This window comes from Artemia franciscana, chromosome 7 (assembly GCF_032884065.1).
Source record: "Artemia franciscana chromosome 7, ASM3288406v1, whole genome shotgun sequence".
NCBI lineage: Eukaryota > Metazoa > Arthropoda > Branchiopoda > Anostraca > Artemiidae > Artemia > Artemia franciscana.
Genome location: NC_088869.1, coordinates 54065094 through 54091271, shown reverse-complemented (window position 1 = coordinate 54091271; position 26178 = coordinate 54065094). Strand labels below are relative to the sequence as shown.

Sequence of the window (26178 nt, the reverse complement as noted above, 5' to 3'; positions counted from 1 at the left end):
ACACTAAATATAGTTAACATAAACATAAAAAAAATCAACAGGTTAAAGCAATTGAACGTCTCAACACGGCTGGTTAGACATTAGGAAGAAAATGTGTCAGCAGATATGAATAAATGAAACCTAAAACGGACAAATTTTTAAATAAATAATCAAGTCAACCTTAGAACCAACAGACATTATAAGCAGATAAGATCGGATTGCAGCCCTCTCAGCAGGGCCTTATCCGAGATTTTTTTTTGGGGGGAGGGGGTATGAAGGGATTTTTTCAGGGGTGTTAAAAAAAATTAAGAATCATACCAAAAACTTATTTTATATTCACTTTTGTTACGCTTTTACAAGTCAAACAAACATTTTGGGGGATACAGGGGGAGGGGGTGTTTCAAACCCCTTACCTCCCCCTACTTCTGGATTCGGCCTTGCCTCTGAGACCCCCTTAAAATTTAAAGTGTTGTTTGCGCTTTCTTGAAATAAAAATGTTTTAAATAGTTTTCCTTTTTTCCTTATAACATTCAGCAATTGAATATTGTTCAAGATTACAGGAATTATTTGTGAATGTCAATACAGGAACAACCAATTTCGTTTTTAGCTCAATATTCAAACAATTTTGATCAATATTTTCTAGTTTTAAATCTATTTCCTTCAAGTGTTTAGAAAATCAGTTGCCGAGCCACTTATTGATTCCCTGAATCAAAATGTTGCTTCAGCAAACAAAAGAGGTTGCTTCAAAAATTACCATCTGACGTCTTAAAAGTATGTCTTAGATGTAGATTTTCTATATTTTTAATTATCTTAAAATCCAAAATAAAAGTTACATCAACAGAAATGTAACTAAATTATGAAAAAGTAAAAAATAAAATAGATATTGAAAAATATCAAATAAAGAAAATATTTATGTAAATTAATACCTTTGCTCTTTCCAATGCTGTCTTAGGAAGAAGAGATGGCTCAGGACATATTTCTTCAAGATATTCCATTATGCTTAGCTGAAAAAAGGAACAATATATATATATATATATATATATATATATATATATATATATATATATATATATATATATATATATATATATATATATATATATATATATATATATATTATATATATATATATATATATATATATATATATATATATATATATATATATATATATATATATATATATATATATATATATATATATATATAACAATGGCAACACGCGTAAAAATAGAGACAGATGAAGCATAAAATAAAAAAAGCTAAAAAAAAAGAAATAATTAAATGATACCAGGAAAAATATAACAAATTATACAACTAAAGAAAATGTTCCACAAGAAAAATTCACAATAGCAAACTGTAGATTCGTTGAATATAAAGTAAAATTCACAAAAGAAAACATGTCACGTTAAATTTCAGATGTCATTGGCTCCATCCTTGATTAAGAAGGAATGTTTTAAAAAAATCTTTTAAACTATAAGAATATGTTCTGGCAGTTGTCCAGTTGTTATCATCGAGTTAACAAAACGACAAAGATGCAGATAAAATTTATTGGGTCCATTTTCAAAACTTATTCTAATTTTTTTGTGAACTTAGACATTGTTCATGTTAAATTCTACCAATTTTTTGTGATTCAAGTGTAGTAATGGAGAAAAATGGACAGAGATTCCAGATCTCCATAATCGGATCATGAAAGCCCTGCTCAAAACATCCATAAAGACGCGTTGGATGGAACATGGATGGAAAACAATACAGACATAGATTCAAGCACAATATTTGAAAAAACGAAAAAACAAGCAAATAATACAAAAATACACGAAACCCCAAGTTTTTTGTGACCCACAAGATTGACTTCCTCATTCGATTTTTGTATGTTTGTATGCAGCCTCACCTAGGTCAATGGATTATCAGGGATCAATAGTTGAATTGCAGCAGGACGAGACATTTAGCGCCTCATCTGGCATCCGGAATATTTCCAGGGAGCTTATGATTATTCCCACGAAACAAACGAATACAGTTCCACTGTTCCTTTTCCGAGGTATGTTTAGCTTTGGCCGTCTGATCATTAAAAAAGCCTGATGACACGGCAAGTCCAAATATCCCTCAATTTAACAATTGATGTCTGATAGTCCATGGCTGCAAGAAAGCTTAAGCACCCTTTCCCAAATACCATTTATGTGTGTATAAACATCTGTTTTTGTATCTTCTTTTTAGTCGGACTTGGCTTAAAATATTTTCGCCAACCAGCCGTGATTTTTTTTTTGTCATAATGGATCCTATTCAAGACAAAAAATTTTAAAATGCTCGCTTTTGAATAACACAACTAAGGTCAATTGAAGCTTTTATGTCGATTTTTCAAAATAACAAAACAAAGAATTTGGCCCAAATCTGCTTAATGATTTCACCCATCACCTATATTTAGCAAAAGATATCAAAAGCAACGTCTCCATTCACAAGTACACTTCATTTAAAGTTCCAATAGAAACAATGGCTAAAAGCTCATATGGCACATGGGACGAAGTCAGAAGAGCCAAGAGCCAAGAGCTCATATGGCATGAGCTCTAGCAAAATTCTAAGAATCAATAAATTGATTTAAAAGGAAAACTAGAGGCTTCATGCCGGTCGGGATTTGAAATAAGAGCTCTGAGACACGAGGTTATTCAAAATATAAAAATTCATTAAGATACGATCACCCACTCGTAAGTTAAAAATACCTCTTTTTTCTAATTTTTCCTCTCCCTTCAGCCCTCCAGATGGTCGAATCGGAGAAAACGACTTTACCAAGTCAATTTGTGCCGGTCTCTGACACGTCTACCAATTTTCATCGTGCTAACAAGTCCAGAAGCACCGAACTCGCCAAAGCACTGGACCACTCCTAACTCTTCCAAAGACAGCGGTTTCATTCCCATCTCTCATCTCTAAGCGTTTTCCAAGATTACTGGTGTCCCCCTCAAACTCCCGCCAATGTCACCAGATCTGGTCGGGATTAAAAATAAGAGCTCTGAGACATGAGTTCTTTCTAAATATCAAATTTCATGGGGATCCGGTCACCCGTTCGTAAGTTAAAAATACCTCAATTTTTCTGAATTAATACCCCCCTCAACTCCCTAAAAATGAACGGATTCAGTCCGGTTATGTCAATCACGTATCTAGGACTTGCGCTTATTCTTCTCACCAAGTTTTATCCCGACCTCTCCATTCTAAGCGTGTTCCAAGATTTCCCGTTTCCCCCTCCAGCTTCCCCCAATATCAGCGGATAAGGTCGGAATTTAAAATAAAAGCTCTAAGACATTAAGTCCTCCTAAATATCAAATTTCATTAAGATCACTCATTTGTGAGTTAAATATACATCATTTTTTCAATTTTTCCTCTCCCTCCAGCCCTCAGATGATAGAATCGGGGAAACGACTACCATCACGTCAATTTATGCAGGTCCCTGACATGCCGACCAATTCTCATCGTTCTAGCATGTCCAGAAGCTCCTAACTCGCCAAAGCAATGGAAATGACCTCCAAATCCCCCAAAGAGAGCGGATCCATTCCAATTATATCAATCACATATCTAGAGCTTCTGCTTATTCTTCCCATCAAGTTTCATCCCGATCTCTTCACTCTAAGCGTTTTCCAAGATTTCTAGATTCGAAGATTTGTTTCCCAGCTTCAACCCCCTCTGTCCCCAGATCCGATTCAAATTGAAAATCGAGCATCTGAGACATAAGATCTGTCTATATATCAAGTTTCATTAAGATCCGATCACCCATTCGTAAGATAAAGATACCTCAATTTTCACGTTTTCCAAGATTTCTGGTTTCCCACTCTAACTCCCCCCGTCAAATGTCACCGGATCTGGTCGAGATTTAAAATAAGAGCTCGGAAGCACAAGATCCTTCTAAATATCACATTATATTAAGATCTGATCACCCGTTCGTAAGTTACAAATACCTCATTTTTTCAAATGTTTCTGAATTAACCCCCCCCCCCCCCCCCAACTACCCCAAAGAATGCAGATCCGGTCTATTTATATTAGTCACGTATCTTGGACTTGTGCTTATCCTTCCCATCAAGTTTCATTCTGATATTTCCACTCTAAGTGTTTTCCGAAATTTCCAGTCCCTACCCAAGCTCCCCCAATGACAATGGGTCCGGTCGGGATTTAATAAAAGAGATTTGAGTTACGATATCATTCTAAATGTGAAATTTCATTAAGATCCGATCACTCCTTCGTAAGTTAAAAATACTTCATTTTTTCTAATTCTTCAGAATTACCCCCCCCCCCTCCCCAGCTCCCCCAAAGAGAGCGGATCCATTCCGGTTATGTCAATCACGTATCTAGGACTTGTGCTTAATTTTCCCGCCAAGTTTCATTCCAGTCCCTCCACTCTAAGCGTTTTCCAATATTTTAGGTTTCCCCCTCCCCCTCCCCCAATGTCACTGGATCCGGCAAGGATTTAAAGCAAGAACTCTGAGACACGATATCCTTCTAAAAATCAAATTTCATTAAGATCCAATCACCCATTCCTAAGTTAAAAATACCTCTTTTTTCAAATTTTTCCGAATTAACCGTCCCCTCACCCCCCCCCCCCACCCCAAATTGTCGAATCAGGAAAATGACTATTTTTAATTTAGTCTGGTCTGGTTCCTGATACACCTGCCAAATTTCGTCGTCCTTACTTATCTGGAAGTGCCTAAACTAGCAAAACCGGGACAGACAGACAAACCGACAGAAGTTGCAATCGCTATATGTCACTCGGTAAATACCAAGTGCCATAAAAATATACTGATATATTTTTCAAGCTAGTTGGAACGTCCCAAAAAGCGTAGACCTGAGCTGGTCAAACGGGCCAGAAGTTCAACTTAGCATCGTGCAAATATTCAAGTGGAGTCTCTCTTCCTCGTTATACCCTGCGAAGCCTACAAGGGAGTGTTATCAGCGGCAACATCTAGTGATACTCTACACCCTGAAGGTTGGAGTAGGCTCGTGTAGATCAAACAAGTTTTGATATTGGTTGAATGATTTCTAGAAGTCATACCATATGAGTAATTCTAAGAGAGCATCCGTATCCCAGACTTTAGCCTCCCCCAGATTTTGAGTTTAACCATAACAATAGAATACTTTTATTGCCATATATGCACACAGCAACCGGCGGACGTCATACGACAAGAAAATTCAACACACAATAAAATGGACAACTATAAAAATGAATTACCAAAACTTCATACAGCATTTCCAAGAAGTTCAAAATTGTAGTGCTTAATAAAGTACGAAACAAATGACGATAGATACCATTTCGATACCTTTGGGGTTGAGAACATAGGGATTGGTATTATGAAGTGTGGATTCCTCTACGTATTACTGGTTGACTGGTCCGTAGTTCTTGATAATACGGTAAAATTCGGCTATGAACATCAGAGTTTAGGTATATTTTTCCAAAACTCAGATTTAGATGATGACATCTTTTGACAGCTTCTGAACGCTAGGTATCTGCAGGCTGTCCTCATAGGATTTGTAATTTGCCTCAAGCATCAAATTATATGCTTAGTTCTGAATATTTTCAAACTCAACGTCCTTAGGGATTCTGCAGACTAAATTAGTTATAACAAAGGAAGCCATTATGGAGGATATCAGATCTATTCCTCAATCTTTTGGATGGATTTTGAAATCCATCCAAAACAATAACAATAAAACACTTACAATAAAAGTTTTTGGTTAAAAATCCATTCTTTTTTTAAAACAGCCTTAGCATCATTACTTCTTAAAGAAAAGTTCAGCCAAGACTGTGTGATAAAAGCTAACATGTTAAAGCTAATTTCTTATCGCAATAAGAAATTGTTCCAATTTTTAATAAATACAGTTAGTTTAATGAATGAACCTTTTTAGCTTGTAAAATATTAGCTTTTATCACACAGTCTTGGCTGAACTTTTCGTTAAGAAGTAATGATGCTAAGGCTATTTTAAAAACAGAATGGATTTTTAACCGAAAACTTTTATTGTAAGTGTTTTATTGTTTATTATTTTCTTTGCTGAAGACGGCCCTTAGATATAGGGCCGAAATATTCAAATAGGTTTTGTTGGTTCACTGTCTTGGGGGAAAAAAGTCCTCATTATTCTATCTTCTGCAGTTGTATTATGGAGAGGCAGTGTGGTCTTCGTCATTATTTTCTCCAAAGTAAAATAGCAGAGCTAAAGTAGAACTTTTTTCCTTCGTAGGGGAAAAAAAAAATCTTCCAAAACAGGTTATATATAAAAGAAAATATAAAAGAAAATTGCCTCATCTCTAAAATTATTCCATCTATAAGTAATACCCAGAGCAAAGGCTTATAGCCTCTACATACGGTAATAAAAAATTTCGTATTTCTTCATATTTCGCCATTTTTTCAATGTCGGAGTTTTATCTACCCCATTTCTTTTTTATGTATCCTAAAATGTACATTTAAAACATTAAAGTCAGATAATTTATGCTATAATATTTAACCGACCATATATCAGACACATATAAAATTTGCAGTAAAAACTTACAGATTGGGTAATAACGGTGTCATCTACTTTTAATGCTGGTACTTGTGCCATTAGATTAATCTTCTTGTAGTCCTCTGACAACTAAAAGAAACACAATATACTTTGGTTATCCCTGTCATCATGGGCATAACGAATAAACATTCAGGAAGAGGTTGTTATGGAAAGACAATTACAGGGCAGGAGTAAAAATTTAAATGTTTGTGGGTGTGTTCTAGGATTCAATTGTCATTAATGATAATTAATTAGCCTAAAATAGAAAATAACAACAAAATTTAGCACCTTAAAATCCAATTAATGCATTAACAGAGGTGTCAACTTGGAGCGAAGGCCCTTTCCCTCTAGATTGTTTCCCCCCCCTAGATTTAAAAAAATAACTTTTAGGGGATGTTTCATGCGAGGATACCTTTTTTGGGTATTTTCACTGAAAAACTTTAAAAACGACTAATTTGCCCCCCTTCCAAAAAAAAACTATGAATTATTACAACTGTACATTAAAGGGACATTTTAGTCCGTTTTGAATTTTCTGTAATAGCGGTTGCTTACAATTTTCCGTTAGCATATCTGTTGTCTTGGAACAAAAATGATTACTAATTAATTATTTTTGGTGATAATTAATTTCTGGAACACATTCAAGATACTGCGATTACAATTAGTGTCATAATAGGTATAAACAGTCAAACATTCAGAACTGGCGTAACAATGTTTTCTTATGAAGATGAGAACATTATGGTGCTAAAACGGATTGATTTTAGGCCTAAATACCTAGACTTTTAGTCGAACTTACAGAATGAGAGTTTACGTTCTGAAATCTTCACCCGAAGTTAAGAAATTTTATATTCAGCCAGAGGAAAAGTCAAAGCAGACATAATATAGTAATAAGTATTTTTTCTTCCGATAAAAAGGAACAATTATAAACGAATTTTTAAAGCTCGTAATTGGTACTTGTTTTTTACGCTTCAGACATTCAAAACAAAAGGTTTCTAGACACAAAATATAGCATCTATCAATCAACGTGAATGCTGAATTTTAAAGAAGATAGCACAATGCTTCTTGTCTTAGAATAAGTTTTTAAGTCTATAATAAAAAATGAATATTTAAGTGTTCATGCAGGTAACCTAATATTACTTTTATAATAATGATTTATCGCTTTTGTGAGAAATTTATTTTTAATTAAATACACGAATCTTTAAATAAGGTTTCTGATTTCAGAAAAATAGAGAAGTCTATAGCTTTTAATTAAAAGCATAAAGACTCTTGCTTTTTGCATCGTGTAAATCAAAATGTAGTTTTTCCTCAAAAATCATATTTTTTGCGTCGACAGTTGTTGCAGCCGGCCGACGTTTGTCGGGTAAAAAGGCATACTATTGAGACAAAACAGGTTTCAATTTTGTATCTACTGTTACAGACATCGTGAATAAACAAAGGGCCTATACGTGCTTTTTACTTTTTAACGAGATGGGACCCAATTTTGTCTTTTCTAAAACAAAAATGTTTTCAGAAATCGACAAATTACTTCATAAGAAAAACTATTATTAGAAGATGGCAGATCTTGTCAAAAAACGACCAAGCGACATCGAAAGGTGAATTCTGGTTGATGCGTCTGATTAAAAGCGGATCTCTTAGGATCATCTTAGGAAATTTCCCGACAAAAAGACTCCATTACAGTCGTACCAATAAAAGAATACCAACAGTACAGTCTAATCCGGGCTATATTCACAATGAGGCCAATGTAGGCGACTGCCACAGGAAACTACAAAAGTAATTTTTAAATTAATTTCAAACAAAAGAAGACACATTTTGTCAAGGAGAAACGACTGAACGACGTAAAAATGCGAAGAATACATATAGTATCACCTATCCAGGGTCATATTTTACAATGAGACCAATCTAGGCCATTGCCGCTGGGAACTACAATTTAGGGCACTCTACGAAAAATTTTGTTTGGTATTTGAATTTTTAGGGACAGATGAAAATTTAGATTGGGCAGTTGACAGAAGGATATACTTTTTTTTACTTTAAAGTGTATTTTTTTTTGCTTTTATTCAAGCATTATAAAAACAATACTAGGGCGATTAATGCATAACGATTCTTTCTGAAGTGCTTGCAAAAAATTTCAGCGGCTTTCTAAAATCAGTAAAAATTCTTCAAATAAGCTTAACGTCGACGATGTTTGAATTATACTATTATACTATTATTACTATTATTGCTATTATTACTATTGTACTATGCTATTATACTATTATTAGTTATACTATTATACTATTCAACAAAATTGATGGTTTTCATCGTTTCAAAAGCGTTGTATAGCCTATGCGTTCTTGGCAAAAGATCTCGCTTTCAAATATAGGCACTTCCGCCTCTGGGCAGTTTGCCCCGCTTACCCTTCTCATATGATATTCCGGATCGAATTATTCATTTTAGAGTCTACAGGGGGGCTCAAGAGCACTCTCACGGCTCACTTGCTGTGGTAAGTGGCTGGGATTGCTCACAAGACTTGCTCAAGGAGCCCCCATGGAATATGTGGACCTTACAATAACAAAAGGTTTGGGCGTATAGGCAAAAGCGTTGTATAGCCTACGCGTTCTTGGCAAAAGATCTCGCTTTCAAATAGGCACTTCCACCTCTGGGCAGTTTGCCCCACTTACCCTTCTCATATGATATTCCGGACCGAATTATTCATTTTAGAGTCTACAGGGGGGCTCAAAGGCACTCTCATGACTCACTTGCTGTGGTAAGTGGCTGGGATTGCTCACAAGACTTGCTCGAGGAGTCCCCATGGAATATGTGGACCTTACAATAACAAAAGGTTTGGGCGTATAGGCAAAAGCGTTGTATAGCCTACGCGTTCTTGGCAAAACATATCGCTTTGAAACCATCGTCAACGATGTTGAACTATCAGGTGGGGGGAGGGGAAAATAATAAAAATAGAGGCGTCAAATAAATTTAGCCCAAGGGTGATAAGACTCTGGATCTAATAGCGCGGTAAATTTAGTAGAATATACTCTGAATAGGAAGCTTTTTTTTATTAAAAAAAAATTCCGAGCTTAGAACAAGAATTTATCAACCTTGATCCGAACAATATTGGAATATTCGTCAACATGAAGACATCTCTTTCCTCGGGCACAGTGCATCAACTTTCAGAAATTTTTCGAGCTTCCCTGAACTTCTTTGAAATCCACAGGATAATTAACATTAGGGAAAGTTAACAATCTGCATTTCATGTTAGCGTTCGTGTATTTACGAACCTAGCTTATTAAGAATCTAGCTTAAAAACTAAATACTATCGGAAAATCCTTTCGTCATAACTCCGCCTTCGCACGTGCACAATGAAGCGTGCAACATAGTGTAAAGAGGAAAAAAACAGAACCTCAGTATTACCTGTTGACCTCCATCTTTTATGAGATTTACTGCTTCGATTTCATAATCCAATCCTTTGAGCGAAAGAGCTAGAAAAAAAAACAAAGTAAACGTCACACCAGTAACAAGGGAATGATGTCTAAAAGACGTAGTCAAATTAACACAACAAACAACTGTTTTTTATTTCTTCTTTTTCACCGCCTCCCTCATATAAACAGATAGCACATTTTACAAGTTCTCAATTTACCCGATATCATGCCCGATAAAGTCATTGATAAAATCAACAAGAAAAGAAAGACAAGAATCGAATAGTTTCAGAAGACAAAAGCTTTAGTAGAAGAAAAATCAAAACAAGGAAAGAACTTCTTCCTTTATCGATGCCAGTACCCCTTTTGTTATTGTCTAGCACTAAGGAAAAATAGCCAATCTCAATAACATATTCGTAGAATAGCCAAAAGTAGGCAAATATGTGCAAAATTTCCACCGACACAAAAGAATATTCCAGAAAAAGTCAACAATCAAGGCTCAGTAGAGACACAATCGGCCTATATAGTTTTCAAATCAAATATTTGATCTTACCTAATCTCTTACTTAGGATTGGTGGCGTGCCTACCACAGCAACACAGCCGCTAAAATTGTTAGAACACAGAATAAAATTCCCAGTAGAAAAAAAAAACTTTTTCGCATGCTGGCCAACGGTCTGCGTAGTGCAAGATACCAATGTCCTGACTCTCACCTGTGGCTAAGAGACTGGACTTTGAAAAGGTCGATTATGGGGAATATGTGATCGGTCGTCAAATACAATACACAGCAATTATCAACAGAGTCAGCTATCATCAAATATAAGATTCGATGCAATGGTCATTAAAATCAAAATAAACAGATAAATAAAGATACGAAATTTACTCCTATGCACAAACGATCCTGATGGTTTTGTTAAATTTCATTTAATGCTGGGATATCTCAATGCTTTGTATTCCTCTCGAAAACACTGGCTAAAATGATAATTTTTGGAGTGGGCTATCATTTTGAAATTACTGTCCTCCCAACTTTCGAGGGCATTTTTAAAAATTCTATACTATCTATCCAATCTGCGTTCTTCACAATCCCTCCCATAGAATGTCAATCCTAATAATAACTATAGGTGAATTATTATAAAGAAAAACAAAAGAAACAAATGAAGAATACAACTGTAAAATCAATTCAACATCACTTTGTATATGATACAAGCTAGCCTATAATATCAAATGTAATCAGGGAGCCACTCGCCAAATATGTGACTAGTAGGTGATCAGTAAGTAGCAGATAGTTTGGCTCCGGAATATGGGGTAATCAATAGAGTTGATTACGAATATGAGTGTTGTAAATTCGGCCAGGGTGCTATTCGTCAAAATTTGAAAAAATCACGTTTTCTTACTCTAAAGAAATACCTTTTGCAAAAACTCTCAACAATGATCACGCAGCCTATGGTAATCGATACTACTGATGAGTACTCAGCAATGCTGATGACCTTAAAACTCTCAATTTCATTGTTTCCGTTAGTCAAAAAAAAGTCAGATATTTAAGCATTTGACGAATAATGGAAAATTATACTATGGCTACTTCTTATAGCAGCTACTACCTATTTCGTGTAATGTACTTACTAACAAACAAACTTTAAAAGATACCAGCTCAGCAAGTCCATTTTTTCCACCTGAGTCCAAATGACAAGTCAATTTCATAAGTTTATGAATCCACATTCACAAATAAATAAATTAAACAACACTTTCGCGCTGGAGAAAACCGATGCGGGTTTGTGGTCGCGCGAAAGTCCACGTAACTACTTACCCTATTAACTCTACTATTTGCTTAAAGCTCAACTATTGAATTAAAACTACTATAAAGAAATAAAAAATAAATAAACTATAGCCTATATATACAAAAAATAGATAAATAAATAAATGACTAAATTTAAAAAAATAATAGATAAATAAAAGTATAAAAGAAAAATAATAACAATTCCAACCGCCATCAATCTTCAATACTAAACTCCCCCTCCCCCACCGTTCGCTCCCGACCCCACCATAATCCCTGTCCACCCTTACCTATCCACTTCCTCTTCCTCCCCTCATAGAATTCAATAAATTCCCCTAAAAAATAATCGTTTTAATTCTTTTTAAACTAAGGTACGTGCTCCACCACCCTAATGCTCAATGATAGCTCATTCCATACAGATAGACCTAGGTGTTTCATTAAAAACGAAGACCTGGTACCACGACGCAAATCAACAACTATATTATCACTTTACCTAGTTCCATAATTATGCAGTTCACAATTAATTTGGTAAAAACTCTTAAAAACACCAGGGGTTAAACCATTTTTACGCTGAAACACAAATGCTACAGCTTGGTAATCTCTTATCTGACCTACATTAAGGAGTTTCAGGGACCTAAAACAAGCACAGGTGTCATCTACATCCTGGACATACTACCGATTGTTCTAACAGCTTTGTTTTGTAGAACTTGCACTCTTCCATGGTTTCATAAGAAGTTACTGCTCCATAGCAGGCAACCATAGGAGATATACGGATAAACAAACCAATAAACAAAAATAAACCAACGATACACAGAAGTAATTTTGAAAACTACAGAACTAGAAAAATTAATTACACAGCATAAAAGAAGCATTCAAGCATTTCCCTCCACAGCCACAAAGTAAATCGTACGGTTTATCTCCCGCGCGTGAGCAATTTTCTGTACACTACTTGCACCATCAGTAACGTCAACAAACACTAATACCCTTTTCATAGCTTGAAGTTTTGTGATGAAACGTTTTGTGATATTCACAGCACTAAAATTCCGGGTTTTCTTTTTTGTTTTACCAGCTTGGTACTCATGACATTCATGTCGCTAAAGACAACTTAATCTCCGCGGCTCAATTACTCCGTTTCCAATAGCTCGAACATCGAGAATACCGTCACGAATCTCATTGCCGACTGTCTAAGGGTATGAATATTGAGTGAATCTTCATCATTGTACCAAAAAGTTTAGCCTGGCTTCCAGAACACACTTCACATTAACAACACATTTTTGTTGTTACAGGAAAGACGATCTTCATGATGAGTGGTGTCAAACTCACTTTGAGGTACAATATTTGACATATCAATGAATTTAGCTGAGACTGAGGCATAAAAAGGAAGAGTTAAAGTCCATTTCAAAGTCCCAACTTATTCATGGTAATCCCTATCATTCTACCCTTTGTCTTTACATTCAAAGTAATAGTGGATTTTTCGCATGATCAGAAGATATGGAATTGAATTTGACATTTCTCTTTTTCACCTTTAGCAGTCCATCGCAGAATGTCGGATGTAACCTGGGGGTATCTCATGTTTATAGTTTCCAGAGATTGAGGGTTTCTGAGCATGCATAGATTTTCCCAACCAGGGGGATGACGTGGCAAGTTTTTACATAAGACACTGAGTTTTTACATCAATGGGATGATCTTTTTTTGAGATTTTCAACTTCTGTAACAAGCCTTCAATTTCTTCAGAAATAGAAATCACGATAAATCATTGACGCAAAAATCTTCAAAAGCTTCCCAAGAACTAAGGTATGAGCAGCAAGAGCTTTACAATACAGTTTTCTACTCATCACTTTCTTTGTGGTTCCTTCTAGTAGAAATCCAGCCACATGAATAAGCACTTCTAAACCAGAGCCTGTCATCATATAACCAATCGCACCCATAAAGTTCATGAAAACATTAAGATCAACCATTCTGAGAACAACGTCAGAATATGTTGTCAGATTTTTTGCTCTCACAACCTGTACGATTACATATACAGCCTGGTCGCATATGACATCGGTGGAAACCCAGTCCCAGTTCTCTAACACTATTCTTGGAAGTCTTAATGGGTTCTTCCACTAATCCTGGGTTAGAGGGGGAGCGGGGAAACACTCGCTGGCACCCAATCTTGGTAATAGGAATATCCTCTTTATTGTCATATGTAGCTGACAAAATATTTTTTTTTATCCTAAATACGGTTAAAATTCTACTGTGTCACTTCATATATTCATAAGCTGCGTTAGCGACGCTCTACAAAGAGTCCAGATTGCAAAAAAAGCTTGAAATGGAAATCTTCTGATCAACTGGCAAAACAATGAAATCTTTCCATTTTGCTGTGACCTGCATGTTTCGCTTTGTGTAAATCTTACTACATTTTCTTGTCTAAATAAGACTGGAAGATGACAAAGAAGGGTCTCTATTACATTTCTCGATTTTTTTAGAAATTCTATTTCTGGAACTTCTGTGTTTTTTCATGAGTTTCACGCATAAAACTGATCTTCAGTATTTATAATTCTTGGATCAGACTCCATTCAAGTAGCAGCAGCATGCTCATGCATAGATTCTATTGCTTTGACAGAGTTTTTCTATTCAGTTAAGTCACAGAGATCAACCAAGACAGGCGAATTCGTGCTGGATAATTGCCTATAGTTATTTGAGCTAAAAATTGGCTCACTCCGCGTCTTCACTAATAGTTCAGAAACGAAAAGAGTTATACAGTTTCTAAATCACTCGTTTTCTAGAAGGATAAATTTCCTACCTAGAGAATTAATAAAAAAAAATACATGTTATGAAGACAAATTTTTAAGATAGATCAAAATTTTTCCCAGAACACTATAAATTACGGTATATTTTTAGTCGATTTTTAAAGTTTACAATTGAATAGCAAGAGATAAAGCAATTTTGGAAAAAAATATTGACTATTAATAACTTTAATTTAACAAATAATTGACCAGTTTTGGAGCACTTTGAAAATTATTATTGATTTTAAGGAAATTTAATCAGTTGAGATTGATTTTTAGGGAATTTGATGAAATAACACCCATTTTTCGACAATGTAATGTTGATTCCCATATTCAGAATGATCAATCACATCAGATTGCAATCTCAAACCTTCTACTGTCCGCTCATCACCCAAAAACTTAAATATCAACATTTCTATCGCGTAGCTCCCTGACTAATAGCTGCGTTTTACAATACATAACATATTTATTTATTTATTGAGGAGGCGTGTGGTTATGTCAAAGAGTGAAGTGGGAAATGCACTGCATGTTAATGAAGAATTTTTCATGTTTATGAGTTTTAACACGTTTTTTGGTAAGGAGCACTGCAGCCCATTTATCTCCTTTTTTTGTCAAATTAACCCGACTAAAAAACAAGAGCTAAGAGCTCATATGGCACCTGTGACGAGGTCAGAAGAACCAAGAGCTCATATGGTATGAGCTCTGGCAAAATTCTAAGAATCAATACATTGCTTTAAAAGGAAAATCAGAAACTTAATGCCGGTCGGATTTAAAATAAGAGCTCTAAGTCAAGAGGTACTTTTAAATATCAAAATTCATTAAGATCCAATCACCAACTCGTAAGTTAAAAATACCTCAAGCTTTCTAATTTTTCCTCTCCCTTCAGCCCCCACATGGTCGAATCGGCGAAAACAACTACATCAAGTCAATTTGTACAGCTCCCTGACACACCTACCAATTTTCATCGTCCTAGCACGTCCAGAAGCACCAAACTCGCCAAAGCATTGAACTGCACCCCCAAACAGAGTAAATCCAGTCCGGTTAGATCAACCACGTATCTACGACATTTATAAGCGTTTTCCAGGATTTCCGGTTTCTCCTCCAACTCCCTTCAATGTCTACAGATCTGGTCGGGATTTAAAATAAGAGCTCTGAGACATGAGTTCCTTCTAAATATCAAATTTCATTAAGATATGGTCACTCATTCTTAAGTTAAAATACCTCAATTTTTCTAATTTTTCCAAGTTAACAACCCCGAGCTCCCCTATTGAGAATGGATCCGTTCCAATTATGTCAATCACATATCTATAGCTTGTGCTTATTCTTCCCATCAAGTTTCGTCATGACCTCTCCACTCTAAGCGTTTTCCAAGATTTCCGGTTTCTAAGATTTCCGGTTTCTAAGATTTCCGGTTACCACCTCCAGCTCCCCTAAATGTCACCAGATCTGGTCGGGATCTAATGAGATTTCTAAAGTATAAGATCCTTCTTAAGATCTGATCACCCGTTCGTATGTTACAAATTCATCATTTTTTCTTATTTTTCCGAATTACTCCCCCCCCCCAACTCCATAAAAGAGAGCGGATCCGGTCCTGTTAATTCCGTCACATATCTTGGACTTGTGCTTATTCTTCCCACCAAGTTTCATCCTAATCTCTCCGGTATAAGCGTTTTCCAAGATTTTCGGTCCCCCCCCCCCCCCAATGACACTGGATCCAGTCGAGATTTAAAATAAGAGATCTCAGTTACGAGGTCCTTCTAAATATGAAATTTATTAAGATTCGATCACTCCTTCGTAAGTTAAAAATACCTCATCTTTTCTATTTTTTTAGAATTAACCTTCTCCCCTCACTCCCCCAAGAGATCAGATCCCTTTCGGTTATGTCAATCACGTACCTAGGACTTTTGATTATTTTTCCCACCAAGTTTCTTCCCAATACCTCCACTCTAAGCGTTTTCCAAGATTTTAGCCCCCCCCCCCAACTCCCCGCAATGTCACCGGATCGAGTCGGGATTTAAAATAAGAGCTCTGAAACAAAATATCCTTCCAAACCTCAAATTTCATTCAGATCCGATCACTCCTTCGTAAGTTAAAAATATCTCATTTTTCTAATTTTTCAGATTTAACCCTTCCCCCCCCCCCCAATTCCCCCAAAGAGAGCGGATCCGTTCCGGTTATGTGAATCCTGTATCTAGAACTTGTGATTATTTTTCCCACCAAGTTTCATTCCGATCCCTCCACTCTAAGCGTTTTCCAAGATTTTATGTCCCCCCCCAACTCCCCGCAATATCACCGGATCATGTCAGGATTTAAAATACGAGCTCGAGACAAAATATCCTTCCAAACATCAAATTTCATTAAGATCTGATCACCCATTCGTAAGTTAAAAATACCTCATTTTTTCTAATTTTTCCGATTTAACCGTCCCCCCACTCACCCCCCCCCCCCCCGGATTATCGAATCGGGGGAACGACAATTTCTAATTTAATCTGGTCTGGTTCCTGATACGCCTGCCAAATTTCATCGCCTTACCTGATACGCCTTACCTGGAAGTGCCTAAAGTAGCAAAGCCGGGACCGACAGACCAACAGAACGACAGAATTTGCGATCGCTATATGTCACTTGGTAGATACCAGGTGCCATTAACATCTGTATACTCCAGACATTGCATGTGTAGAGTATACACGTCCAGCTTGGTATCCAGTACTCACGAACAACGAGACTCGCACACTCAAAACGATACTTGTAGGATATTGCAGGCTAGTTCGTTTTATATACAGTGATATTGGAAAGATCAAAACATAATTGAAGAACAAAGAGGGGCGATATCACAGAAACACAATTTTCCAACTTGAGGTGATTAAAAGAGAGCCATTAAAATTATACTTGGAAAGGATTATTCAGCACATAATGACGCATTTAAATAGCCCCTTCGTATAATCTAGGAAATGTGGGCCTGAAAACACTTTTTTCTATTACTTTTTAAAAATCCCCTTTGCATTTTTCTATGGTTCCTTTTTGAACTTTAACCTTCCCATTAAAAAACATAATTACCTGACCCCCTCCCTTCTCCTAGGGGTTGGATCTATTTGAACCAATATATGAATCAATATGAATAGGACAAATTCATACAAATAGGAATAGGAAATTCATACTTATACAAATAGGACAAATCCAATGATGCATACAACTACTTTAATCGGGAAACGCTTCGCCAGATATTTAATCTGATGTGCAGAAATCTCTTTCAAATATTTCATTCTTTTGTTACAAAATAGGTAAAAAGGCGACAAAATCGTGTTTTACATGTATGACATCTTAAGTAGAATGAACACATTTTAGGAATAATAAGGAGGTGTTAAGGAGAAATACTACTTTAGGCTTATTACAAAGGAGAAACACAGACCTGCACGAACTCTCCATGAACATGAACTCCTAAAATATGAGTAGAGTGTCATCTGAAATAGAAAACAAAAATTCAAATTGAGCATGTACTAGGTAATCATGCCAGGCATGTGCATAAGAATTTGCTTTTGAAAGTCCAAATATTTAATTTTAGGAAAATCCCAAGTTTAAAGAGTGTTATGTACAAATTGTTAGAGAAACATAAGAAAGCCTCCCCCCAAGGAATAAGTAGCCTTTAATTTTCCACCCCTTCCCCCTGGGATGAGCATAATCAGTTCTCCTAGGATTAGCCTATATGACCCCCCACCCTTGGGATAAGAGAAAATGAACCCCTCTCAAAAACAGTGGACTAAAAGTCTACTCTTTTGGGTTCTGCCCTCCCCTTTTTCCCATGGAAAAATCCTCCAATAGGCCTACCCTATATCTAAAATTTTAGTCTGAGCAATACCTATGGTATCGATATTGAAAAAGGGTAAATGTTTACTTCTCAGGGATTTCTCTTTTTCAGAACCGACTATTCTAAGCCAGTCGCTATCACTATTTGGTGTTTGCCAATTTTGATTTTTTTTTTCCTCAAATGCTCCCTAGAAAAATACAAAACACCCCCCAACTTCGAACTGGTAGACCTAGTACACCTAATCAATTCCATTTAATTGACAAAACACTGTTAATTTCAAAGTTAATGTATTAGCAGTAGTCTTTCTGATTTACAGCATAGCGTAGCTTTTTCGACTTAGTGTCAATGACTTATAAAAAATTGATAACAATTTCTTAAACTAAGGCAATTTTTTAAATGTTCAGCAGGACGGTAGCTTGAACATGCCACATAATGCAATTTCTTCTGGCTGTTGTTTAATTATTTGGAGATGTCAAGGCGTCATCAGTATACATTTAAATACCCTGACAAACTCAAGGAAAATAAAATCTACTTCAGTGACTGCTCGGTCATCCACCAGATTACAAAACTGACGGACTGATTCACAAGATAACTCATTTGTTTTACCAGGAGCAATATCAAAAGCTAGCAATAGGGTAAAAATACTGATGAATCGACAGTTTCTGTATAAAAAAAAAAAAAAAAACACTTTTTCTACTCCAGAAGGCTTAATTTAAAGACTTTTGGTTCGAAAAGGGTTTCAGTATGTAGAAAAAAAATATAGGAATCTAACTGTTTGATTGGTAGTTTGAAGTTTTATCAGAATAGGGTACAAAACGCCGAATTTCTTAAAATGGAGCAATTTCACCTACAAATTCGACAGAACAAAAAAGTTACCTGTTTTCAACGTAAGTCAGAACCCAATTCGATACGTGTCGAAATACTTGGGGAATACTTTTGGGCGGATCCTGGTGGATTCGACATGCCTATTCTTTTTACTTTATTTCTTCGTTTCTCTTTAACTTTCTTAAATGCGTAAATTTATAAAATACCTAGTGGAAGTAAAAAACTGAAAAAAATGCATCAAGTATAAGGGTGAAATTGGATAATCACATGGAGTGTAATAGTGCGACTTAGTTCTCTAGACTATAATACAATAGTGTGACATAGGTCTTTTCATAAACGCTATCTGGAATGGCTCACTTTCTCTCAGCTTTAATGGTCCAGCAAAGATTTCTTTGTTGCTCACAGTTAAAGTGTTGTCAACATTTGGCCATTTCAAAGTTAATCTTCCAGTTTAATTCACTTTAAAAAAAATGGTTTCGACTATCCTTTGTCTGGAGAGTCCAAAATTCTTGGAATATGCATGTCCTACTTAGGATTATTAGAAGTTTGTGACGCCGAGGAGTTCAAAACGTTTCATTAGCATTTTGGGTGGGATAGGAATTCCATGCTAATTGGGTAAGGGTTCAGAGAAAATATTTTTTATTTTACAGATTGGGATCTATTTGAAAGAAAACATGTATAAAATTTACTAAGAGAGGGCGCACTTCAAATTTATTCAGTGATAAATGAATTAGGGTGTTGTGATCAACCAAGTCAAATGGCTAAAAATATAAACATAGCAGGAAGCTGAGCAGCGGTTCCTGAGATGATGGAAAAATCTAGCATCTAGCACCAAATCAGTAAAACTACGATTAAAAAAAAATATATTGTTTTTTTCATGTGAAATAATATTACAAATAATAATCATCATAATCTCCAGTTGTTGAGAGTATCCGTAAATTCAACAGCTATGTTTTCGTCAGAGGACCCTTTAATTTCGACACCAATTGTTACTCATCTGTTTTACATGATCAGTGAATTTTCAACAGTCACCTTTATTTCAACGGGGCATGTTGCTGTCTGTCGAAAATTGTGACAAGGTTACTACAAGACATTCTCAAAAGAAATTAATCTCATAATAGAAGCCAATATCTACATTTGAATTTGGCTGAAGGAAAATTTTTAGTCGGTCTGGTATTCCGATACATCAGACATGAATTTTTGACACTTGGAACATAGTTTCGTCAATATAATATTAGCTGCCAATTTAAATTAATTTTATCAAGAAAAAGCCAATATGGCTACATTTTAGAGAAGATCAGATGTATCTTGATGCATTGGTGCAGATCCCAACTTTTTTTTTGCTAAAAAATAACCAAGTAATGACAGTTTGAACGTTACATAGCTAAAAAATTGTCAGGAGCTCATATTGTGTCGAAAACAGAAAACTAATAGAATTGAATATTCTTTTCTTATCTTGGTGTATTGGATATAGTGTCCACGTTTCGCATTGTCAAAATATAACGATGGCTTCAAGAGATGGTGTTCCAAGTCACGACTAAGCAGAGTTATCTGTTTTGAAGGAAAACTTCGACAGTGGTTCCAAAATTGCACTGTTGAATCATTGGTGCCTTTACCTTATAAAATTTAAACTCTGGAAACACGTTTTAGCATTCTAAATCAAAAACTAATAGACTCATGAAGTTTTATTTTTATCTATAGCAAGGATGATGTAAATTCATGACAGTTCTGGTTTGAATGGTAGATCAACTTGTTTATGATTATGCAGTTTTTTTGCAAAATTACATTTTATTTTGATCAATTTTGTAAAAAAAAATCCTCAAAATAAGCTTTTCAAAGGAAAGTAAAGTAAGTAAACTAAAAATGAATGAGCAAAACTAAAATCCAACAATCTACCATGGCATAAATCAGTATCAATAAATACATGAGACCCGAAACAAACAGAAATGACAATAACCAAATCAAAATCAAAACGAGCAGAAATTAACATGAGTAAGGCTCACAACCCTATACCTTCTCAAGGCCAGAACATAATTTGTACATTACTGGAAAAAATACATTTTAAATAATTCACTTTCTTAGCCTTAATAAATCAAAAATTATTAAAACTTTAAGGAATAAACGTCAGAAAATGTATATTAAACTGACAATGCACATTCATTTGTATTTTTGAACTAGACTGCAAAAAAAAAATTATACCTACATACATACATGAATAAATATATAATTATTGCTCATTTAAAGAGATAAGATACAATTAAAGTTTGTTTCAATAGATAAGATATATACAGGGCCGTAAGCCCTAAAACTAGTACTACTAGTACTCCAACTACTACTATTGTTGATATTATTATAACTATGGCTAAGTGCATGAAACCAAAGAGTGTATGAAGATTCGACTGAGTCATAACACGCCATTGGCATGCAGGTCGTCAAAATGGAGTATTGGCAATGTCTTGGGGAACAACCTGGTGTTTGAAGTGAAAACTTGCAGGGTTTGTTGGGTAGGATGTTGGACAAACCGAAAGGCAATATTTGAATCCTACTACTTCTGCTACTACTGTTCTTACAATAACTACTGCTACTAAAGATCAGGCTACTATAAATTCTATGGAAACTACTACTAGTGGTACCTCTATTACTAGCAGTACCACTGCTACTAAAGCTAAAGGTATTAAGGCAAGAATTTGGGGGTGCATTGAAACAATTTTGAACTAAATCAAAACACACTATGCATATATGGGTGGTCAAGAGAATGTATCAGCAATGACTCAGGAACTATTTATGGCGTTAAATTGAAACTTTGAGTGTGCATTGAGGGGTATGTTTAAAAATAAACAAATAGTGCTACAAATGCTACAGCTACAACTATTGCTACTACTGAAGCTAAGGGTATTAAGGTGGCAGCTTTCAAGGGATACTTTGGAGGATGTTGAAGTTGAACTAAATCAAAACATACAATTAACATTTAGACTGTCAAAAGGGTGTAACAGCAATATCTAAGGAACAGCTTACACTATTAAACTGAAACTTTTCAAGGTATGTTGTGGCAGATTCTAAACTAACCAGAAGCAACTACATATATACTGCTAATGCTACTACTCTAATTGCTGTAACTAAAGATGCTAAGAGTATTAAGGTCGAACTTATAGATAATGTTTCTGGGGGGGAAGAAATAAAACAAAAAACTATATGCATGCAGGTTTTCAAAAGAGCATATAAGCAATATCATAGGCAACACAGCACTATCATAGAAACTTCTAAAGAGTTCAGAAAATGAAAAGTTCAAGTGCCCTTTTTTGGAGTAAAAGACATTGGGAGGGTAAGCAGCCCCTCCCAAACTCATTAAGTCTTAAAACACATACAAATATAAAAAATTTGAGATAGCCATTTTGTTCAGCATAGTTAACAAGTCCAATAACTATGTCTCTGGGGATGTAGGGGATATCAACCCCCCATAGTACTCAGAGCAAGGACTGCAAATTATGCACTTTGCCTATTGTTTATACATAATATTTATTACCAGGAAAGAGGGCATGTTTGACCTTAGGTGTTCAAAAATACAAAGTGCATTCAAGTAAAGCTTTCAGAGAATGTTGAGGGGAAAGTTCAACTAAATCAAAACATGTTGTGGGCATACTGCTAATCCAAAAAGGGAAATTCAAAAATTACTGAGGGCACTAAGTTGGAACCTTAAGGGAATGATGAGGGTGATGATCAATTGAACAAGGGCATGTTCAGGGGGATGTTGAACTGACGAAAAAGTCCTATTTGTATGTTGCCACTATTGCTATTATTACAACTACTACTTCTACTGAGGTTAAGGATATTAAGGGGATAATTTCAGGAATCACTCTGTGTATAATGATACTACTACTACTACTACTACTTCCGTTAATATTACTATTATTGCTACAACTACTACTACTTAAGCTATGGGTATGAACATAAAACTGTCAGAGAATATTTAGAGGGATGATGAAATAAATAAAAGAAACAATCTGTATAAGCAAGTTATCAAAAGAACATAATAGCAGTGCCCCAGAAATGGTTTAATGTATTAAGTTAAATTCTCAGGAAACATTAAGTGGGATGTTGAAATAGGTAAAATGCAAATTGTTTACACTACTACTACTGCTACAACTACTAGTACTACTGAAGTTAAGGATATTACAGTGAATCTTTCAGGTCATGATTGAGGAAAATAATAAACTAAATTGAAACTCAATATATGGATACATGTTATTAAAAGGCCATAACAGTTATATGTCAGGAACACTTGAAGTACTAAGTTGAAACTTTCAGTGCATGTTAAGAGGGATTTTGTAATAGCCAAAAGATACTATAGGCTTACAAATACTACCCCTACTACTTTTGCTAATTCTACTATTAAGATTAAGGGTATTAAGCAAAAATTTAAGATAATACTGGGGGGTATATAAAACTGAATTGAAACATTCTGTATCCCAGTGCAGGATGTCAAATGGCTGTATCAGCAGTATATCAAGAACAACTTAAAATATTAGGTTAAAACTCTCAGGGCACGCTGAGGGGTATGTTGAGCTAATAAAACTGAAAGCAGTTTTTTTGTACTTAATATAAGCAGATCTATTTTGCAAGGTTTCACTTTTATAACACAAAAAATTTAAAAGGTCATCAAAGGTGAGGGCCCTCTAGAATGAGAAGAAGTGGAGGTAGGTAGGGGAGAGTGGGGGCATATTGAACACTTGGGCATTGGCTGGCCATCTGTTGCCAAAAAGTTCTGGAACTGCTACTGAATATGAAAAATTGCATCATAAACATGCCATGAAAAAATGGTGGCTACAGCCTCTTTATGAAAAAAGTGGTGGACATATTTTGATTTTTCAGTAAGTTTTTGGAAAAAATTTAGGTCAATGCATTTTCGTTTTGAGAGAAAACGAGAATAGAAATCACAACAAGAATTTCATGGTAGGAAAACCAACTAATTGGCTCCATTTTAACTTTAATAGTTTTTGAAGTATTCGTGTTTTTGTTTAACTTTTTACTGTGGGGCAGGTTGGTCATTTTTTATGGGGCAGGTTGGCAACTTTGAAGACATACTGTGCAACCTGCCCCACAGTGTGAAAGAAAATGTTATTTATATTTTCTTTCGAGTTTTCTTCGTTTTTGCATTAATTTATTGTCTTTGTAGGTGAGATTAAACAGAAATGAGGACCTACAACACAAAAACCAAAAATGGGACCATTCCTCTTGAGGTTATCATTCTAGGATGGTAGTGGGATTTTTGGCAACAGTAATATATTGGATCTTGCTTTTGCAGACGGGGCTCTTGTGAGGAAACGAGAGCCTGCAAAGCTTGTGACAAATCTTGAGTTGTGTATGAGGGCCAAAGTTCTGCCATCTGAAAAATAATGAGACAAGGTGTCCCAAAAATAATGGAAGGAGGAAAGTTTGCTACCATAGTATGCAAGATGCATATCCCCTGATCAACTCTTAAGCACTACACTCAGAAGTTCTCAGAAGAAGGTAGAACAAGTGCAAATGATCTAATGAAGTACCACTGGAGAAATTTATCCCATGGTATGCAATGCACAAGATTTTTACAGCTGGAGAGGAGAAAAACCTTGAAAATTATTTTATTAGAGCATTCCAACTTCATCTTGTACTTTTGACAAAGGAGGTCAGGACATTGGCATTTGATTTTACTAAGAAACTGGGTAAGGATATTAATGATTGGGAAGAAGAAAAAGCAGGTGGTAAAAACTGGCTCTTGGCCTTCTTGAGCTGCAACCCAACACTTTCTCTCCAGTCTCCAGGAGCAACTATTATTGCAAGAGCTACTGCTTTTAATAGACCTGTAGTCAATGCATTTTTTTAGACATATGAGTCACTGCTGTGCAAATCCAGTTTTTTGGCTTGTGATGTATGAAATTTAGATGAAACTGGTCCTACTACTGTTCAGAATCCGAGAAAAATAGTGGCGAGAAAGGAAAGAAGCAAGTTGGAAGAATTACTTCAGGAGAAAGAGGGGTGCTAGTCACAATGTGCATACCTGTATCTGCTCAAGGAATTGCCATCCCACCATTCATGATTTTTCCTAGGGTTCCTCACATGATGAGGGAATCTCCACATTGGAGTGTGGGCATTGCTCATCCCTCAGAGTGGATGACTGAAGAGAACTTTGTGGTTTTTTTGAACATTTCATCCATTACAGTAAGCCTAGCATTGAAAGACCAGCACCTCTTCTAATGGACAATCACACTAGCCATGTTACCATTGAGTCACATGAACTGATGAAGAAGTCCCACATCATAGCATTAACCTTCCTGTCACACAGAAGTCATAAACTGCAGCCTCGAAATGAGAGTTGTTACAGCCCATTCAAGGCATACTATAATGCTGCCTGCAACACATAGATGACAAAGAATCCAGGAAAATTCATTTCTATTTACAACATAGCAGAATTAGTTGGAACTGCCTTTCCTCATGCATTGACTCCAACAAATATCATATCTGGATTCAGGGGAGCTGGAACTTGGCCCTGTGATCAACATGTGTTCCAGGATGATGAATTCCTAGCTGTAGAGGTTATCAACAGACTTGATCCATCTGGTATTCTACAACAAACAGGTTCAGACATGTTTCCTACAGAAGATACTGGAATTCAATCACACTCAGAACCAAGTTCAGGTGATTTTCAAGACCTTGGGGCATCAGCATCTGCTGCACTTAGCCCAGAAGTAGCAAGACCTTACCCAAAAGCATCACCAAAAAGGGTGACACAATGAAGCAGAAGAAGGGGAGGTCTCAGGTTCTTACTAACACACCAGTCAAAAATGCTTTAATCAAAGAGCTGTCATCTAAGAAGAAACACAAAGATGGAAAGCCAGTCCTAACTGAAAAGAAAAAAGCCAGTAAATCCAGAAAGAACACCACAAAGGAAATGCTGAATAGGGTACTTTTTGTCAAAGCAGAGAATTCCAGCTCTGATAGTGAAAATGAAATGGTCTTTGATGATAATTTCAACCTTGACATTGATATGGATGACTGTACAGCCAATAAAGATGAAATCAGTGTTGGCGACTTTATTCTTGTGGAGTTTTTAGGCAAGAGAGTAAAAAAGTACTTTGCTGGGGAAGTCAAGGAAGACGCCAG

At 35.7% G+C, this 26178-nt stretch overlaps 1 protein-coding gene across 3 annotated transcripts in view; it reads right to left on the bottom strand.

Moving 5' to 3' along the window:
- Positions 1-26178, bottom strand: part of LOC136029465 (maleylacetoacetate isomerase-like) — a 127734-nt gene that overhangs the window by 37356 nt on the left and 64200 nt on the right. For all 3 annotated transcript variants that reach the window (XR_010618053.1, XM_065707885.1, XM_065707886.1), the window contains 4 exons: positions 17821-17872; positions 9874-9941; positions 6496-6576; positions 906-983 (listed from right to left, as the gene is read on the bottom strand). Coding sequence is in view for 2 of the 3 variants with exons in the window: in XM_065707885.1 (XP_065563957.1) it covers positions 906-983; positions 6496-6576; positions 9874-9941; positions 17821-17872 (279 nt within the window). In the remaining variant the exon portion in view is untranslated. The remainder of the gene's footprint in view (positions 1-905; positions 984-6495; positions 6577-9873; positions 9942-17820; positions 17873-26178) is intronic.